The sequence below is a fragment of the Babylonia areolata genome, chromosome 20 (assembly GCF_041734735.1).
Source record: "Babylonia areolata isolate BAREFJ2019XMU chromosome 20, ASM4173473v1, whole genome shotgun sequence".
Classification (NCBI taxonomy): domain Eukaryota; kingdom Metazoa; phylum Mollusca; class Gastropoda; order Neogastropoda; family Buccinidae; genus Babylonia; species Babylonia areolata.
The window spans coordinates 40,718,072-40,735,571 of record NC_134895.1 but is presented as its reverse complement, the minus strand read 5'-3'; the positions used below and the strand labels follow the sequence as shown (position 1 = coordinate 40,735,571).

The window sequence follows — 17,500 nt, the reverse complement described above, 5'->3', positions numbered from 1 at the left end:
ACGCTTTCAGAGAGACTTTCAGAGTATCTCTGAAGCGCTTCTTCTGACCTCCGTGTGATCTCTTCCCTTGTTGCAGCTCGCCATAGAAGAGCCTTTTGGGCAGCCGATGGTCTGGCATGCGCGCCACGTGTCCAGCCCAGCGAAGCTGGGACTGCATCAGGATGGTGAAGATGCTGGGAAGGGTGGCTTTTGCAAGCACCTCCGTGTCTGGGGTCCTGTCTTACCACTGATGTTCAGTAGCTTCCTGAGGCATGTTGTGTGAAAGTGGTTCAGCTTCTTGGCATGTCGTTGGTACACTGTCCAAGTTTCACAGGCGTACAGTAGTGTGGGGAGAACTACTGCTCTGTAGACCTTTAGTTTGGACTCAAGACCAATGCCTCTTCTTTTCCAGACATTTGCATAGAGTCTACCAAAAGTTTCGCTTGCTCTTGCAATCCTGACGTTCACTTCATCGTCGATTGTCACATTTCGTGACAGTGTGCTGCCAAGGTATGTGAACCGCTCCACCGCACTGAGTCTCTGACCGTTGACTGTGATGTTGGGCTCAACGTGGGGTTTCCCTGGGGCTGGCTGATGGAGAACTTCAGTTTTCCTCGTGCTGATGGTAAGGCCGAAGTTCCTGCTGGCAGTGGCAAACTTGTCCACGCTGAGTTGCATGTCAACTTCAGATCCAGCGTTGAGGGCACAATCATCAGCAAACAAAAAGTCTCTGATGATGTCTGTCATGACCTTCGTTTTTGCTTGAAGCCTTCTGGGGTTAAACAGCTTGCCATCTGTTCGGTACTTTAGGCCGATTCCAACATCGCCATCTCTGAAGGCATCAGTAAGCATTGCAGAGAACATGAGGCTGAACAGTGTTGGAGCCAGGACGCAGCCTTGCTTGACACCATTTGTGACAGGAAAAGGAGCAGATGTTTCGCCATTGTCCTGGACTCGAGCCTGCATGCCTTCATGGAATTGGCTGACCAAGGAAAGAAAATTTCCCAGGGCATCCGTACTTGGCCATGATCTTCCACAGTCCCTCTCTACTCACGGTGTCGAAGGCCTTAATGAGGTCGACATAGGTGGAGAACAGATCAGCATTTTGCTCCTGACATTTCTCTTGCAGCTGCCTTGCAGCAAACACCATGTCGGTGGTTCCGCGCTCTTTCCGGAATCCACATTGGCTCTCAGGCAAAAGACCTTGGTCAAGGTGTGCTGTGAGGCGGTTTAGTAGGATCCTGGCAAGTATCTTGCCTGCGATGGAGAGCAAGGAAATGCCCCGATGGTTATCACAGTCTTGCCGGTTCCCCTTTCGCTTGTACAAGTGAATGATAGATGCATCTTTGAAATCCTAGGGGATCGTCTCTTCTTTCCATATGAGTGAGTACAGCTGATGGAGCTTCTCAGTCAGCACAGTGCCTCCATCCTTGTAGACCTCTGCTGGTATGGAGTCTGAGCCAGGTGCTTTGCCACTGGATAGCAGACGGATTGCTTTCTGGGTCTCAAGAAGTGTTGGCGGATCGTCCAGTGCCTCGTTGATGGGGACTTGTGGGAGACGGTCTATGGCTTCATCATTTATGGAGGAAGGGCGATTTAAGACACTGTTGAAGTGGTCAGCCCAGCGTTTGAGAATTTTCTCCTTCTCGGTGATCAAGGTATTCCCATCTGCACTGAGGATGGGGGATGATCCTGAGGATGTGGGGCTGTAGACTTCTTTTAAGGCATCATAGAACCTCTTCATATCGTGCGATGAGTTTGTTTAAAGTGAAGAGGAGTTGCGCAACATCAACCTCACTCCCTCGTCCGGGTCCACCAATTTCCAGTGGCAAGACTAAGTCGAGACGACCTGAGGATGAGCACGGATGCAGTGGATGACCAAGATATCCTTTCGGTGTCTCATTTGCTCTCTGCACTCCACAGTGCGTTGCTGTAACCGCCTTCCTCTCCGTTGAACCGATAGGTTTCTTCCGCAGATTCTGCCGAATCCAGACTTCGCATGCATGGGTAAACACACCCCGGGGACCAACTGCGTGTGGCATGCACACAGCACGGTGGAGCTAGATGGCCGTCGGTGGCTCTCCTGAGCCGACGCCCTTTTATGGATCTCGTTTTTGATTCCATAAGGGTGTCTAGCCACCCGCCTCACCAGTCCCGGAAGGGAGCGGTAGGAGTGCCAGTTTAGTCGCCGGCAATCCTTTGAAGTACTTTGAAGTACTCCCTGCATATAGACACTGGTGGCCCCTTGGTAACGCGTCCTCTTAGGAAGCAAGAGAATTTGTGCGTGCGGGATCGAATTCCACACTCGCTAGTATTTTCTTCCCCTCCACTGTAGGGCCTACCTCGAATGGTGGTCTGGACGCTAGTCATTCTCATGAAACGATAATCTGAGGTTCCGTGTGTAGCATGCGCTTTGTGCACGGCAACAGTAACATTGTCCGTGGCGAAATTTTGTAGAAAAGTCTATTCCGATAGTAAAACAAATACACTTACACACAGAACATTAAAGGAAAGTGTTGCACTGCAGTGTTGCGCTTACCTCCGAGGAGAGCAGCCCGAATTTCACAGTTTACACAGAGAAATCCATTGTGACAGTAATACTATGCAATACAATATTGTGCTGTAGATGGGGGTGGGGGGGGGGGGGGGGACTGTCGTATGGATCAGACCGCATGCTTTTTTTTTTTCCATACAAGGTTATGATTCGCTTCATATTTGACAATATCAGTATGATTCAGCATTCATCGAGCAACGAATCTGGCCTATCGATGAATGTATCAAGAATCATCAGCATAAGGAGCTACAAGGGCTATTTTTCAGACCGCATGCTTTGTCACCTTGATGCTGAAACTGAAAGTGATTGAGCTGACAGCTGGTATCATGGTCCTCTGTTTGCTTTCACAGTTATACAGGATTTCCTGAAAATGTTCTGAAGCCAACTGAGACGCTTGGCAATACAGCACCGAGTTGTTACACAGATCACAGACACCTGCCCATCATTGTGACATCGGTTAACTCTCTCCATACGAACGGCGAAAGAGACGACGTTAACAGCGTTTCACCCCAGTTACCATCATCAAAATATCGCAAGCGGAAGGCTCTTATACTGAAGAGGTGAATGTTGACAAAGAATACCACAGTTCTGACGACGGAAGCTAAAGGTTGGGTCATTCAGACACCCACTGGACATCCGAGGGGTCTGTGTAGAGGAGAAGAGAGGACTGGCCGTACTGAGTGAGTTAAATCTGAATCTTTCACCGTCCAAACATTTCACTCATCGACTGAAAATCAGGCGAACGGAATGGGAAGCTTCAGTTTCAGTTTCAGTAGCTCAAGGAGGCGTCACTGCGTTCGGACAAATCCATATACGCTACATCACATCTGCCAAGCAGATGCCTGACCAGCAGCGTAACCCAACGCGCCTGGTCAGGCCTTGAGAAAAAAAAAGGTGAATAAATAATAGATACGCTTACATGAATAAATAAGTAAATAAATAAAAAATAATTATGATATATAAAAAAGGTAGTAGTAATGGTAACAATAATAAAATAATAATAATAAAAAATAAATAAATAAATAAGACAACAATGATGATAAATAAGCAAATAAATGTAAAACATGAAGACACACATTCACACATACACCCACACATGCATAACAGATATGCACCAAACATGCAGTTTCACAGTTATGGGAATGGGAAGCATACATCAACAACAACAAAACGGGCGCAATAGCCGAGTGGTTAAAGCGTTGGACTTTCAATCTGAGAGTCCCGGGTTCGAATCACGGTAACGGCGCCTGGTGGGTAAAGGATGGATATTTTTCCGATCTCCCAGGTCAATATATGTGCAGACCTGCTAGTGCCTGAACACCCTTTGTGTGTATACGCACGCAGAAGATCAAATACGCACGTTAAAAAAGATCCCGTAACCCATGTCAGTTTTCGGTGGGTTATGGAGACACGAAAATACCCAGCATGCATGAACCACGACAGAGTCATCGGCAAGTCGATGTTGGTCGTGTAACGAGAAGAAGAACAAAGTAACCGTTTTCAGTTGTTACCTGGAAACGACTGGATGCAGTAATTTCAGGAAATGTCTGAAAATTTGTATCATTTTCGGAAATAAACTGCTTTCCTGAACTGACTGTGATGAACAGCATACACACAGATAACCACTGAAACCGCGCAAACACCTTTCCCCGCCCCCTCATTTCCAGCCCAGCGATATCACCGTGAACAAGCCTGTTTCGGTGGATCTTCTTCTTCTTCTTCTTCCTCTTTCGTTCGTGGGCTGCAACTCCCACGTTCACTTGTATGTACACGAATGGGCTTGTACGTGTATGACTGTTTTTACCCCGCCATGGAAGCAGCCATACTCCGTTTCCGGGGTGTGCATGCTGGGCATGTTCTTGTTTCCATAACTCACCGAACGCTGATATAGATTACAGGATCTTTAACGTGCGTATTGAGTCTTCTGCTTGCGTGTACACACGAAGGGGGTTCAGGCACAAACAGGTCTACACATTATGTTGAAGTGGGAGATCGGAAAAATCTCCACCCTTTACCCACCAGGCGCCGTCACCGAGATTCGAACCCGGGACCCTCAGATTGAAAGTCCAACGCTTTAACCTCTCGGCTGTTGCGCCCGTCATTTTGGCGGATAAATGATAAGCACAGAACCGAATCGCATGAAGAAAAAATAGGAATCAGAATCAGAATTAGAATAATTCTATCATCTCAGTAAGTAAGTGTGGTGACGTCTGTGATACATACAGATTACAAGCAAAAAGGGTGATGTTTGGCAAACAAAATATCTAACAAAACCACACTCAGCAAGAGTCATCGAAAAGTAAGTACGATAACAATATTTGGAGAGAAGCATTAGTCATCAAATGAGTTCTTTTTCACAGGTTCCGCCTAGACATCGGATCACGAGTCAGCCAAAGAACCGCTTGTTCGTGGTGATGGTCGTGTATACTACGCCCAAATATAATCATGTTTGGCGATTCTGTTACGATTTATCGAATCCGGAAAGTCGGATGAAAAAAGAGAAAGTTCGAAAATTTGATTGATCTGTGCAATAAGATCGTAGAACTATAAAAGTCCCATCGATATGGCGTGCTTTTGAAAGCACTCAGAACGCTCGGTTACCAACACTCGTTTCTGATCGTCAGCAAAGTGTCTGGAGTGCTTATCTTGTACTCTACGCCCGAAAATGTGTTTGGAGGTTGACTGTGTTACGATTTATCGAAACAGGAAATTCGTGATAAAGATAGGGAAAAGTTTTGATAAATCTGGTCGTAAAACAATAAAATGTCGATCGATGTGCCGTTCTCAGTAAAATATACTTCCTCTGTTTCCAGCACATAAACTTTCAGTTATATTCGTTTTTTTACGGTGAGCAAAAATATCTAGATCGTTATATATGTACTGGTAACCCCTCACCCCCATCTCGCCCATCCCCATCCCCCAACACCCAGGAGCTTTCGAGTTGTTTGTTGCACAGCAAGAATGACATCTGATCTATAAAGGCTTAGCCTTGTTATTCATTCCGTAGAATTATGTTAGCAGTTAGTACCGTGTGTGAAATGGACGAAAAAACAATGCTTGATGTTGAAACTTAAGTTTGGCAAACAGGGGGAAAATATGGACTTCTGAAATTCAGGGAGGGAAAGAGACAGAGACAGAACGGGTGTTTTTGTATGCGTGCGTGCCGATCTCTCTCTCTCTCTCTCTCTCTCTCTCTCTCTCTCTCTCTCTCTCTCTCTCTCTCTCTCTCTCTCTCCTCTCTCGTGTGTGTGTGTGTGTGTGTGTGTGTGTGTGTGTGTGCGTGTGTGTGTGTGTGTGTGTGTGTGTGTGTGTAGTAGTAGTAGTAGTAGTAGTAGTAGTAGTAAATAGCATGCTAATATGACGACAACATGTTGATGGCGGACGTGAACATAAAGTTCGACATGCTATGAACCAGTCTGCCGCTCTGTGTGTGACTCATTGAACGATTAACACGTGCACCGTTGTTCTTCCTCAGTGTGTGCCGTCTTCTGGGCTGGTTCCAGTCAGTGAAGACATGTACCTGACGGCTGATGAAGTGATGGCAAGGGACGTGATCCTTCTCACCATCATCAGCTGTTTGCTCCTGTCTTGGAACAACGTTGTCTGTAACAGTGTCTCGTGTCCACTTCTCCAGGAAAACCACCAGCTTGTGGTCAGTTGTAGCCATGCTGGACTGACGTCGGTCCCTGACAGTTGGCCTGCAGAGGTCACTTCTGTGGACTTGAGTTACAACCACATCTCGTCCCTTCGAGGTCTTACTTCTCCAGAGATGCGGACGGTGCGCCAGCTGAACGTCAGTCACAACCTTCTGCAGACAGTGGAGCCATCCGTGCTGAGTGCGCTGATCCGTCTGGAGAGCCTGGACCTGAGCTACAACCAGCTGACACTCATCCATCCCCACGCCTTTGTGCACCTAACATCTCTCAGGTCTCTGAAACTCCATCACAACCAGCTGCAGAGGAACGTTTCTACAGACACTTTTCAGGGTCTGTCAAGTCTCCAGCGACTGGACCTGAGCCACAACCAGCTGAGCGAGCTGCTCAGTGACACGTTCTTCTCATTGCACGAGCTGACGTGGCTCAGCGTTGAGGCCAATCTCCTGAGGAAGCTGGCTGCTGATGCACTGACAGGACTGAGCAGTTTGCTTTCTCTGGATCTGTCCAACAACCAGCTGGAAATGACATCGTCTGTCCTCCCTCCCGGCCTTTTCAGCGCCTTGTCATCTCTGCGAGACCTCAGACTGCAAAACAACGACGGGAGCAGCATAGGAGAGTATCCAGAAAATGTGTTTAACAACCTGATTTCGCTTCGCTACCTGGCTATTGACACATTTTTATACCCTTACTTTGGCAAGGATTTTGCTGGCTTGCGACAGTTGGAGACACTAGATCTTGGTTATAACTGTAACATTCGTCGTATAACGAATGAAACATTCTATGGATTTCGTTATTCATCTCTGCGTGTCATTCTTATGACTGGGTGCTACAGTTTAATATCGATAGAACAGTGTGCGTTTTGCAATTTTCTGAACTTGACAATACTTCGCATCACGGGCGCTCATTACATGAACCCGATTATTGGCTTTCAGTCATTGTATGGACTTCAGAATCAAACAATGTCAGAGATTGATTTGTCGTTTAATGGAAATTGGGGGCCTTTGTCATTCCTTGTGGACACAAAATCCACGCGTTTTCTAATGAACATCTGCGTGTCAACCATCCGAGCAAAAGATTCGCGATTACGAAGAATTAAAACAGGTAGTACGACGAAAAATGGTTCTCGTTTTTCAGAATGTATCCAACATATTGATATTTCAGAAAACATACTAAATGGTGACACACTTGAATTTGTACGTATGGGCATATTCTTTCCCCGTATTCAAACCGTTCAAATACAAAATCAGAACATCTTTTCAATCCCAGAATCCATGTGCACTCTGCGCAACGGTTGTACGGATCATGTTGTAAGTGACGTGCCCAAGGGCTTAGACAGCGTTACGATAAATGTTCCCCCCACCTTAGTATTGGCCAATGTGTCAGCTGTATTCGCTCATCTCAGCCCCCTTCCTCCTAACCTCACTTTTCACCACGCCCATAACCTTCGAGCACTAGATGTCTCCTACAATGGCATGGCCAACTGCAGAAGCACGATGTATGGCCTAGAGCGTTTGGAAACCCTGGAACTGAACTTCAACTACTGCCGTGACCTCAGTGTGACCTTGCTGGACAACCTGGTTGGTCTGAAGCGTCTGGGTCTGTCCAACTTTGGGGCCTCACAGCAGTTTTATTCCCGCCATGGGAGAAGGTTCTTCCAACATCTGCGCCGTTTGGAAGACCTGGACCTCTCCTTCAACCAGCTCTTGCACTTACCTGCTGACATGCTTCAGGCCCAGTCACGTCTGACGCACCTCAAGCTGTCAGCCAATCGCTTTCAGTCCCTGCCCATCCACCTGGGTTACCATGGCAACCTGACGTGGCTGGATTTGTCCCGCAACATGCTGCCTACCTTGACGGCCAGTGAAAGAGCTGCACTGGATCAGCTGGCCAGTCATCATGAAGTCAGGTGCTTGTCTTTTACACATCTTTCTTTGTTTTCTCTTTTCGAGAGTCAGGGGTATAGAAAATGATCACACAAACTCTCTCTCTCTCTCTCTCTCTCTCTCTCTCTCTCTCTCTCTGTATCTCACACACACACACACACACACACACACACACACACACACACACACCGCATTTCCCTGTGTCATTTACAATTGCTCAAAGTGAAGACACTGCTTATACTGAGAAATTATATTAAATGGATTAATATATTTGCTTGGGATCAAACAAAGGAGAACAGTTTCAGAGAAAGTCTTTGTTCAGACGATTTACAAAATATGTCTTTTGGATTATAGTGTTAATGAGGCTTTGGAGCTATTCAGTAATGTATTGTTGAGAGCGAGTGAATGTATGAGGAAGCGTGTGTGTGTTGGGAGTGATTAGCGAGATGCCCCTTGGTTTGATGCTGAATGTAAAGATGCAAAACACAAAGCCAGACAATTGTTAACAATGTTAAGACAAACCAAGGATGATAAGCACCTATTACCCTATGTGCAAGCTTGGAAGGAATATTAGGATTTATGTACCTTTACCTTTACGTTTTTGTCCCGTGACCCACTGGGTCGTGCGGGGGACACAAGGGATGCAGCGGACGTCACTCTCCTCCAGCCTGGTCTGCTCTCGGCCTCTGACACCAGCTCTGTCATCTTCAGATGAGTCCAGGTCATGACGTCATCTGTCCAGCTTCTCCTTGGTCTTCCCCTCTTTCTTCCGCCCTCAGTGGTGCCCTGCAGGATGGTCCTGCACAGGGTGTTGTGGCGGGTCACGTGGCCAAACCGGGCCAGCTTCCTCCTTTTGATGGTGGCCAGGAGGGGTTCTTGATGTCCGGCGAAGGCTTCGACTTTGCTCCGGACATAGTCGTTGGTCTTGTGTTCGACCCATGAGATGCGGAGCAGCTTTCGGTAGCATTTCATCTCAAATGCTTGGATCCTCTTCTCAAGCTCAGCTGACAGTGTCCAGCTTTCACATCCATACAGGAGAATGGCGAGCACTAAGGATCTGTACAGTTTGAGTTTGATGGCAAGGAAAATGCTCCTGCTCTTCCAGATCTTGTCCAGTTTTGCCATCGCTGATGTTGCTGTTGCGAGGCGGATCTTCACTTCTGTGTTCGACCTGCCGTCCTTTGTAAATGTTTCTCCCAAGTACTTGAAGGCTTCCACCTCTTCAAGTTCCTGGCCATTCATGGTGATGTTGGCGTGGGCGGTGGTGTTACTGTTGACCATCACGTTGCTTTTCTCAGCGCTCACTTCCATGCCGTAAGCGCCTGCGCGATCAGTCAGCCTGTCTGTCAGATCTTGGAGTTCCTGGTTGCTCCCTCCCAGTAAGTCAATGTCATCTGCAAAGCGTAGGTTGCAGAGTTGTCTTCCTCCTACAGAGATTTATGTAAGGTAAAGAAAGTCAGCTATAGACGTGATAAAGCCAGACGTCTAGCATCACTGAGCAAAGACAGCAAACAGTTTTGGAAAGAAGCAAAGCAAGTGTCTGGAAGAAGGAAAATAGGAGTATGTAAAGACATTTTAAAAAAAATGAATCGTTTGAACACTTTCGGAATGTATTTACTCAGAACGAGCTTATAACTACTGATAGCAGAGCCATTAGTGAAGTGCAACCAGAGGAATCAAATATATCTGATGAACTCAGTCATGCTATTTCAGAACAACAAGAAATTTTAAAAAGGCAAGGCTTGTGGTGTAGACAGGATTTTGGCAGAAATGTTAAAATCAGCTGATGATATTGCTGTGCATTTTTTAACAAAACTGTTTAACATTCTGTTTGATAAGAGCACGTATCCAGATGAATGGGTGAAGGCAAAAATTGTTCCAATTTTTAACCCCTAGGCTGCCTGCATGACGAGATAACTCGTCATGGCAAGCATGTATGCTTCGCTGCCTGCATGACGAGATAACTCGTCATCGAAATATTCTGACTTTTCCCTGGTTTGCATTCACTTCCTTGGCAAAAATAGTGGTAGCTTTAGCCTGGGGAATCTCTCTAGATTCTATTCATAGCCAGAAACCCCATCTACGTCATGAAGCAGTCCTTTATTTGAACGTTTTGGTTGGGTCACTGTCCAAGCGTTTGCCTGACTTCTCTCCTCGCTCGCTCAACAAAATGTCGGACTGACGCCGTGCTCAAGACATGCGATCGTGACGAACTAAATCAACCATGATTTCTTTCTTTAGCTGATGCTCAGAAAGAATTGAAGCCTAAATTCGAAGGAGAAGATAGGGATGAACATTTATAGGACGATCTGATAGAAAATAAATGAATAATGAAGAGAGTGGCCAAGATGCGACTGTCAGTGAGTGATGCCGGCTGTACTGACGTTAGCAGACGACAGATGACCGAATTAGCAGCAGAGCGATATTCTTGGCACGCAGCCAACGCGGTCTGATGAGAACTGAATCAAGTGACCTTGTGAGAGGGGTGAGGAGGAGGGGGTGGAGACTGAGGGGGCGTGGCCTCACATCCATCTTATCACTTGGAGAAGTCACAATGTATTGTGTATCTATCTCTTAAAAAAAAAATATATATATTGTGGTTGTTCTAGTATGATTTTGTGTTTGCAGATATCCATTTGTCCAGAAAATATGATGTTTTTGTGCTAATTACCTGACTAATGTTTGTAATGAACAAGTTGAAAATGTGACAAAAAACAAAACACTGATTTCAAAACAACAGCATGTCACTAAAATATATATAAAATGGGAAAACAGCATGTGTTTTGTATTCTTTATTCATTTACCTTTCAGAAAATATATACTTTTATGGGTCTTTCTCCAATAACAAAGAGCACAGAATTTTTGGAAAATTTATACCCGTTCTTTGTGAAAAAACCCTGGCAAATAGATTTCACTTAAATCTTATTTTCCTGGCAGCGAAAGGGTTAAAAAGGGAGATAGTAGTTCAACAGACAACTATAGGGGCGTGTCTTTGCTCAGTCTTATTAGCAAATGCTATACATCAGTGCTAAACGGAAGACTTGTCAAATGGGCTGAAGAAAATGATATGCTAACAGAGTCACAGGCTGGATTCAGGCGTGGTTGTGCCACAACAGATCATATTTTTACTCCGAACGTGGTTATTGAGAAATCTTTATCAAAAAAGGGAGGTAAGCTTTACGCATGTTTTGTTGATCTGAGAAAAGCATTTGACTCTGTGCAATGTCAGTCTTTGATATTTTGATTCAGAAATGTATAAATGGGAAATTTATTAAGGCTATCATTGCTATTTATAAATGTGTTATGTCTTGTGTACGAATGAAGATAAGTTAACTGAATTTTTGTTATTGTCCCGTTGGCCTAAGGCAAGGATGTATGTTAAGCCTTATATTGTTTTCGTTGTTTGTTAACGAAATTGCATCAGCAATTGAAATCAGTGGTATTCATGGAATTCAGTTTTTCCATGATTTATTAGAGTTGTACATTCTCCTGTTCGCGGATAATATAGTATTGCCATGTAACACTGCGACTGGTCTGCAAAATCAAATTAATATTCTGAATAATGCATGTAAAACACTCTTTTCGAATGTAAATACTGACAAGACTAAAGTGATGGTTTTTCGAAAAGGTGACTTTTGGGGAAGATATGAAAAGTGGAATCTCGATGGAAATGCTCTAGAAGTTGTGAATGAATATAATTATCTAGGGTTTGTTTTTATGACAAAAATGAGTATAAACAAAGAAGTAGAGACTTTAGCAGTAAAAGGCAAACATGCATGTATTGACTATATAAAATATATTATGAAGCTGAATGATATTTCTAAAGGATGTTTTTTTCAAAATATTTTATGCCCAGGTACAACCCATTCTTGTGTACGCTTCTGAAATGAGGAGTCTTAACAAACTTGATAATATTGAGAAGGTTCATTCATGTAAACGTTTTTTGAACATTCCACTTAGAGTACCAAACAAGTTTGCATGCGGCGAACTAGGACGTTACCCACTGTATATAAATAGTGCTGTAAGGTGTATCAAGTACTGGTTAAGGTTGTTGAATATGATTGTGCACCGATTACCCAGACAGGCATATTTGATGTTTTACCTGGACGAAAGGGACAAAATGCTGGATATGTCTGGTTGCAAGAAGGCGTTGGTTATGAGCAAACTTTTTTGACATTATTTTAGCAAAGAATGAAAGATTTATTTTTGCAAGAGTGAGACGAGTCAGTAATGTCTAAAGATATACATCATAACTACAAACTGTCTAAAACTGGTTTTCAGTGTGAGCAATATTTTAACTTTGTGGATAAAAAGTGTTTTAGGGACTGTTTGGTAACCTTATGGCTTGGTTTCTCCCAATAAATGGATCATTTTTCAGGAGAACATTCAAATGTAATTCAAATTACGCATGTAAACGTTGTAACGTGGTCGAAGATGAAAACAATTTTATAAACAATTGTGCCCTTTACAATAACCTGCAGCAGAAACGTCTGAACTCTGAAGAATGTTTCTGTTTACAGTATTCGTAAGCTCTGCTTTTATATATTTAATGCCCTGAAGATACGACAGGAATTATGTGACAATAATGAATAAAGTTAGAATTAATTTACTATGCACAAGAAGCACTTTTGTTCTACAGGTTTAAGTTAGTATGTATTTTACATTTTGTTGTCACTGCGTGATCACCATATTGTGTACTTTTGACCTCTTTCTAGGGGCCAGAGGCCTGGAGATAAAAGGTTTTGTTCTTGTTCTTGTTCTTGTTCTCTCTCTCTCTCTCTCTCTCTCTCTCTCTCTCTCTCTCTCTCTCTTCAGTTATATTTCTTTCTCAAAATCGCATTCAGTCACATGCACACTCACACACACACATGCATGCGTGTACCTTCGATCTTTCTTCCTATTGTCACCAAGTTTCGAGAATATTCCTGCACTTCACATTCAATCCATTGTGCCAGCAAACAAAACCAAAAAGTCGAAACAGATTCAACCAAGCGAGAAAGCATCCATTACTTCTCAATGACCTTCTTAACAATGTAACATTCTGATTGTCTTAAACAGAGTCAGGCTGATCGGCAACCCGTTTGTATGCACGTGCACTACTCTGGACATGGTTATGTGGCTGAGGGACACGCCTGTGTTGCTGGATGGCGAAGGTGTTGCAGGCAACTACTCATGCACGCTGGAGACAGGGGAGATGGCTGACACCCAGCAAGTGCTGGCGGCGTTCTTGCCTCACTGGAGAACGTGTGTGGGCGTCAAGGCGTTTGGGGCGGCCTTGGGTCTCTTCTTGACTCAGGTGAGTGGCTTCAGGCAGGTGAAACAGATTGAGTTGAAGACCTAATGGGTCTCTGTCTAAGGTGTGCCCTGCAAAATCCAAGGCTTTATGGTTCTTTCCCCAAATCTTTCCCCAGTTTTTCCCCCAGGACACAAGCACATTCAACATCCTTACCTGATTTCTCACTATTCTGATCAGTGTTTATTTTTCTGACGTTACCAAAGTTAATGTGAGTTCTTTGTTTAGTTGTTTTTTTGTTTTTTTGTTTGTTTGTTTTTTGGGGTGGGGGTGGGGGGGGGGTTCATTGCGAGTATGACCAAACGCTCATTGTGTGTTTATGTGTATGTCCGGATACACCTGCGCATGCAATCAGCCACGTACCTGGAGTTAAGAGGCAGTCCTTGCCACTGAACTGAAATCTAAAACCCTCTCTCTGTAAGCATGAATAGAAATCCCTGCTATCCCTCTGTGTCTTTAACCGTAGAATTTCTATGAAATGACGACAGGGTCTTATTCACTGTTTACGGATGAACTCACGCAAAATATCACAGACTAGAAGATACTTGACTAGGATAATACAGACAGAATTGACTGAAATGAATGACATAGCTGAGTGGCCGAACTGGTTTGGAAAGGTTGTGGTTTGAGGCAGGTTGGAGAGATAGGAAATAAGGGAGGAAGTGGGGAGGGTAGGTGTCTAGGAGAGAGAGAGAGAGAGAGAGAGAGAGAGAGAGGACGCTTCAGACGCTTCAGACATTATTTATTGACATTGGCCTATCTACAGCCCTTATGTCAAGGGGACATAATTCTCAATTGCAGCGTTGTGTATTGAACAGAAAAAAAAAGAACAAACTATGAACAGTAAATAAAACAATTCTTGTCAATAAGCTTTTCTAGAACAAGGTGAATTAATTGTTTATAGATGCATGTGTCCAATACAAGCACACATACATCATCTTCAACCACACTCTGTCATCTCTATCATCAACCTCTACTATTTAGCCTAGAGAGAGAGGGAGGGGGGGAGAGGGGGGTCTGAGAAATGAAGATAAAACAGGTGAGAGTTAGAGGTGACAAGGAAAAGAGGATTCATTGGAGTAAGCTGAGAAAACAGATGACAGAAAGGTAAAAGAAGAACAGGGGGGATGAAGAAGGGAATGTGTGAAACGAAAAATAGATGGTCCACCAAGATGACAGCGCATAGAGGAATAGAAAGAACAAGAGGCAAAGCCTTCAAGACTCACTTGTGCTTCACGCGCTTTATCCTGTAAAGGAATCATTAGGAGGGAAAAAAGAGATTTTAAAAATGGTTGAAAAGTGCTCTGTATTAAATATGATGGATAAGCTTGAGAGAAGAAAAAAAGAAAAGAAAAGAAATGTAATGTTTAAGATGAGAAAGATCAGTTTAAAGCAAATTAAGTCCCCTAGCATTAATTACAGAGTAATTTCCTTTTTTTACTATCTGCACCAAAACGTTTGCAAAATAAATAAAACGTCCATGAGAAGTTCCTGTTTGAACAAAAAATGATAATAATGACTGCTCTTGTTGTTGTGTCAGAATATCAGATCAAAGTATCAAGTTTAGAGAATACAAAAAAAAAATTAAATATAACAGTAAATGCAGTTTGCATGCAATTAGGCTTCATTTTTTTTTTTTTTTGTGCCCATCCCAGAGGGGCAATATTGTTTTAAACAAGATGACTGGAAAGAACTGAATTTTTCCTATTTTTATGCCTAATTTGGTGTCAACTGACAAAGTATTTGCAGAGAAAATGTCAATGTTAAATTTTACCACGGACACACACACACACACACACAGACAACCGAAAACCGGGTTAGAACATAGACTCACTTTGTTTACACAACCTTAGAAAACTGCAAGGGAAATGTGTGTTCAGATAGGAAGGTGAGACATGAAGCCGAGATTTTCCACCAAGATGGCAACGGATGGGGGGACAGAGAGAGATGACGTAGAGAGAAAACTCCCAACTCTTTCTTTCCCCAGCTCTTGCTTCTGGTGGTCAGTCACGTGATCTGCAGTCACTGGACCTTGCTGCGCTACACCTGGAAAGTGCTGCGACGCCACCAGCTTCCAGACAGACAGCGGGACTTCAGCAGAGACGCCTACCTGGTGTACGCCGACACCGATCGTGACGTCATGTGGGCCTGTCGGACGTTGCCAGAACTCTTACGTCAGCACAGACATCTGAGGCTGCTGCTGAAGGACGTTGAAGAACTGCCCACCATGTGCATGGCGGAGAACATCGCTCAGTACATCGACATGAGCTGGAAGGTCTACCTTCCTTCCTTCTTTCTTTCATTCCTTCCTTCTTTGCTGTTTGTCATCTTCATTCCTTCTCTATTTCTTTCTTTCACCCCTGCCTTTCAGTGTCCTTCTTTCCTTCGTTCTTTTCTTCTTTCGTTTTCTTCTTTGCTGTTTATCGTTTTCTTTCTTTCTTTCTTTCTTTCTTTCTTTCTTTCACGCTGCCTTTCAGTGTCCTTCTTTCCTTCGTTCTTTTCTTCCTTCCTTCTTTCCTTCTGAATTAAGGAATCGTATTAAAGATTTGTGGGAAAAGGGGAATAAGAATGCTGCAATATGATATACCAGGGTTACTCTGATGAGAAAAGAGGTGAAAGGCGTGAGAAGCGAAGACAGGAAACTCTGACGTTGATGAGGAGCAAGGTGTCTGGTCTCAAGAGAGGCATCAGGTGTTTTGTGAAGAAAGGGGTGTTTCCGTGAGAAGAGATGTAAGACTGGTGCTGTTGTTGGCAGCTCAGGTGAATGGAGTAAGAAGAGACAGAATGACTTTGAGAAAAGGAGGGGGAGACCTTGCTGAGATAATGTCATGTCATGCACACTTTGCACATGTATAACGCCACACAACTGCCATCCAACACATAGAAACACACAGACATAGACACACACACAAACACACACATACACACGCGCGAACATGTACAATCACATGGAACACAGTCCAGGAAAACTGTAATAACAATGTTTAAAATCCATCCATCCATGCATTTGGGTAGTGATGATTAAATGACTGGTTTCATCTATCAAATGTATGTATCTATGTATGTATGTATGTATGTATGTATGTATGTATGTATCTATAACAGTGCCTTTCCCCCCTCCCCTGTCCCAGATTGTCCTGCTGGTGACCCAGGACTTCTCCAGGGACGAGTGGGCCTGTGGGTTCGCCGTCCAACAGGCCACACGCTGCATCACCGCCATGACCCCAGAGCGGGTGATCGTGGTCTTTCTGGAGAACCCGGACACGCTAGAGCCCATGCCCTCCCTGCAGCTGCTGCTGCCCCTCGTGCCCCACCACCACATCTTCCACGTGCACCCCATGGCCCCCGCCCACCACCCTGCCTGGAGAGCGCTGGCCGAGGCCATTGTTGGGGAGGAGGGGGCGTGACGAGAAACATGCAGTGATAGGGTGGTAAAGCAGTGTTAGACATGACGGTGAATAAGTTGGTAAAGCAGTGTTAGACTATGATGAATATGATGGTAAAGGAGTGTTAGACATGACGGTGAATAGGGTGGTAAAGCAGTGTTAGACATGACGGTGAATAAGTTGGTAAAGCAGTGTCAGACATGACGGTGAATAAGTTGGTAAAGCAGTGTTAGACTATGATGAATATGATGGTAAAGGAGTGTTATACATGACGGTTAAGATGAAGGTAAAAGTCATGTTAGACATGACGGTGAACAGGATGGTAAAACAGTATTATACATGATGGTGAACGGGATGGTAAAGCAGTGTTGAACATGGCTGTGAATGTGATGATAGAGGAGTGTTATACATGACGGTGAATATGATGGTAAAGTCATGTTAGACATGACGGTGAACAGGATGGTAAAGCAGTGTTAGACATGACGGTGAATAGAATGGTAATACAGTGTTATACATTGCGGTTGATATGACGGTAAAGTAGTGTTGAACATGGCTGTGAATAGGATGGTAATGGAGTGTCGGAACCAACGATTGATATAATTGTACAGCGGTGTTTGACATGACTGTGAATATTTGCTGCATTTGTATTACTCACAACAGATTTATCTGTGTGAGATTTGGGCTGTTCTCAGCAGGGAGAGCGCGTCGCTACACTGACAGTGCCACCATTTTTCTTTGTTCTTTTTTTT

The 17,500-nt window shown here is 44.2% G+C and overlaps 1 protein-coding gene across 1 annotated transcript in view; it reads left to right on the top strand.

The window, feature by feature from the left end:
• LOC143294986 (toll-like receptor 2 type-2) overlaps positions 1 to 17,037 on the top strand; it is an 18,051-nt gene extending 1,014 nt beyond the window's left edge. Inside the window, exons 2-5 of the mRNA XM_076606517.1 lie at positions 6,009 to 8,095; positions 13,131 to 13,368; positions 15,353 to 15,640; positions 16,497 to 17,037. Of these exons, the coding sequence (XP_076462632.1) occupies positions 6,048 to 8,095; positions 13,131 to 13,368; positions 15,353 to 15,640; positions 16,497 to 16,772 (2,850 nt within the window). The 5' untranslated portion in view covers positions 6,009 to 6,047 and the 3' untranslated portion in view covers positions 16,773 to 17,037. The remainder of the gene's footprint in view (positions 1 to 6,008; positions 8,096 to 13,130; positions 13,369 to 15,352; positions 15,641 to 16,496) is intronic.
• Positions 17,038 to 17,500: the final 463 nt, after the last annotated feature.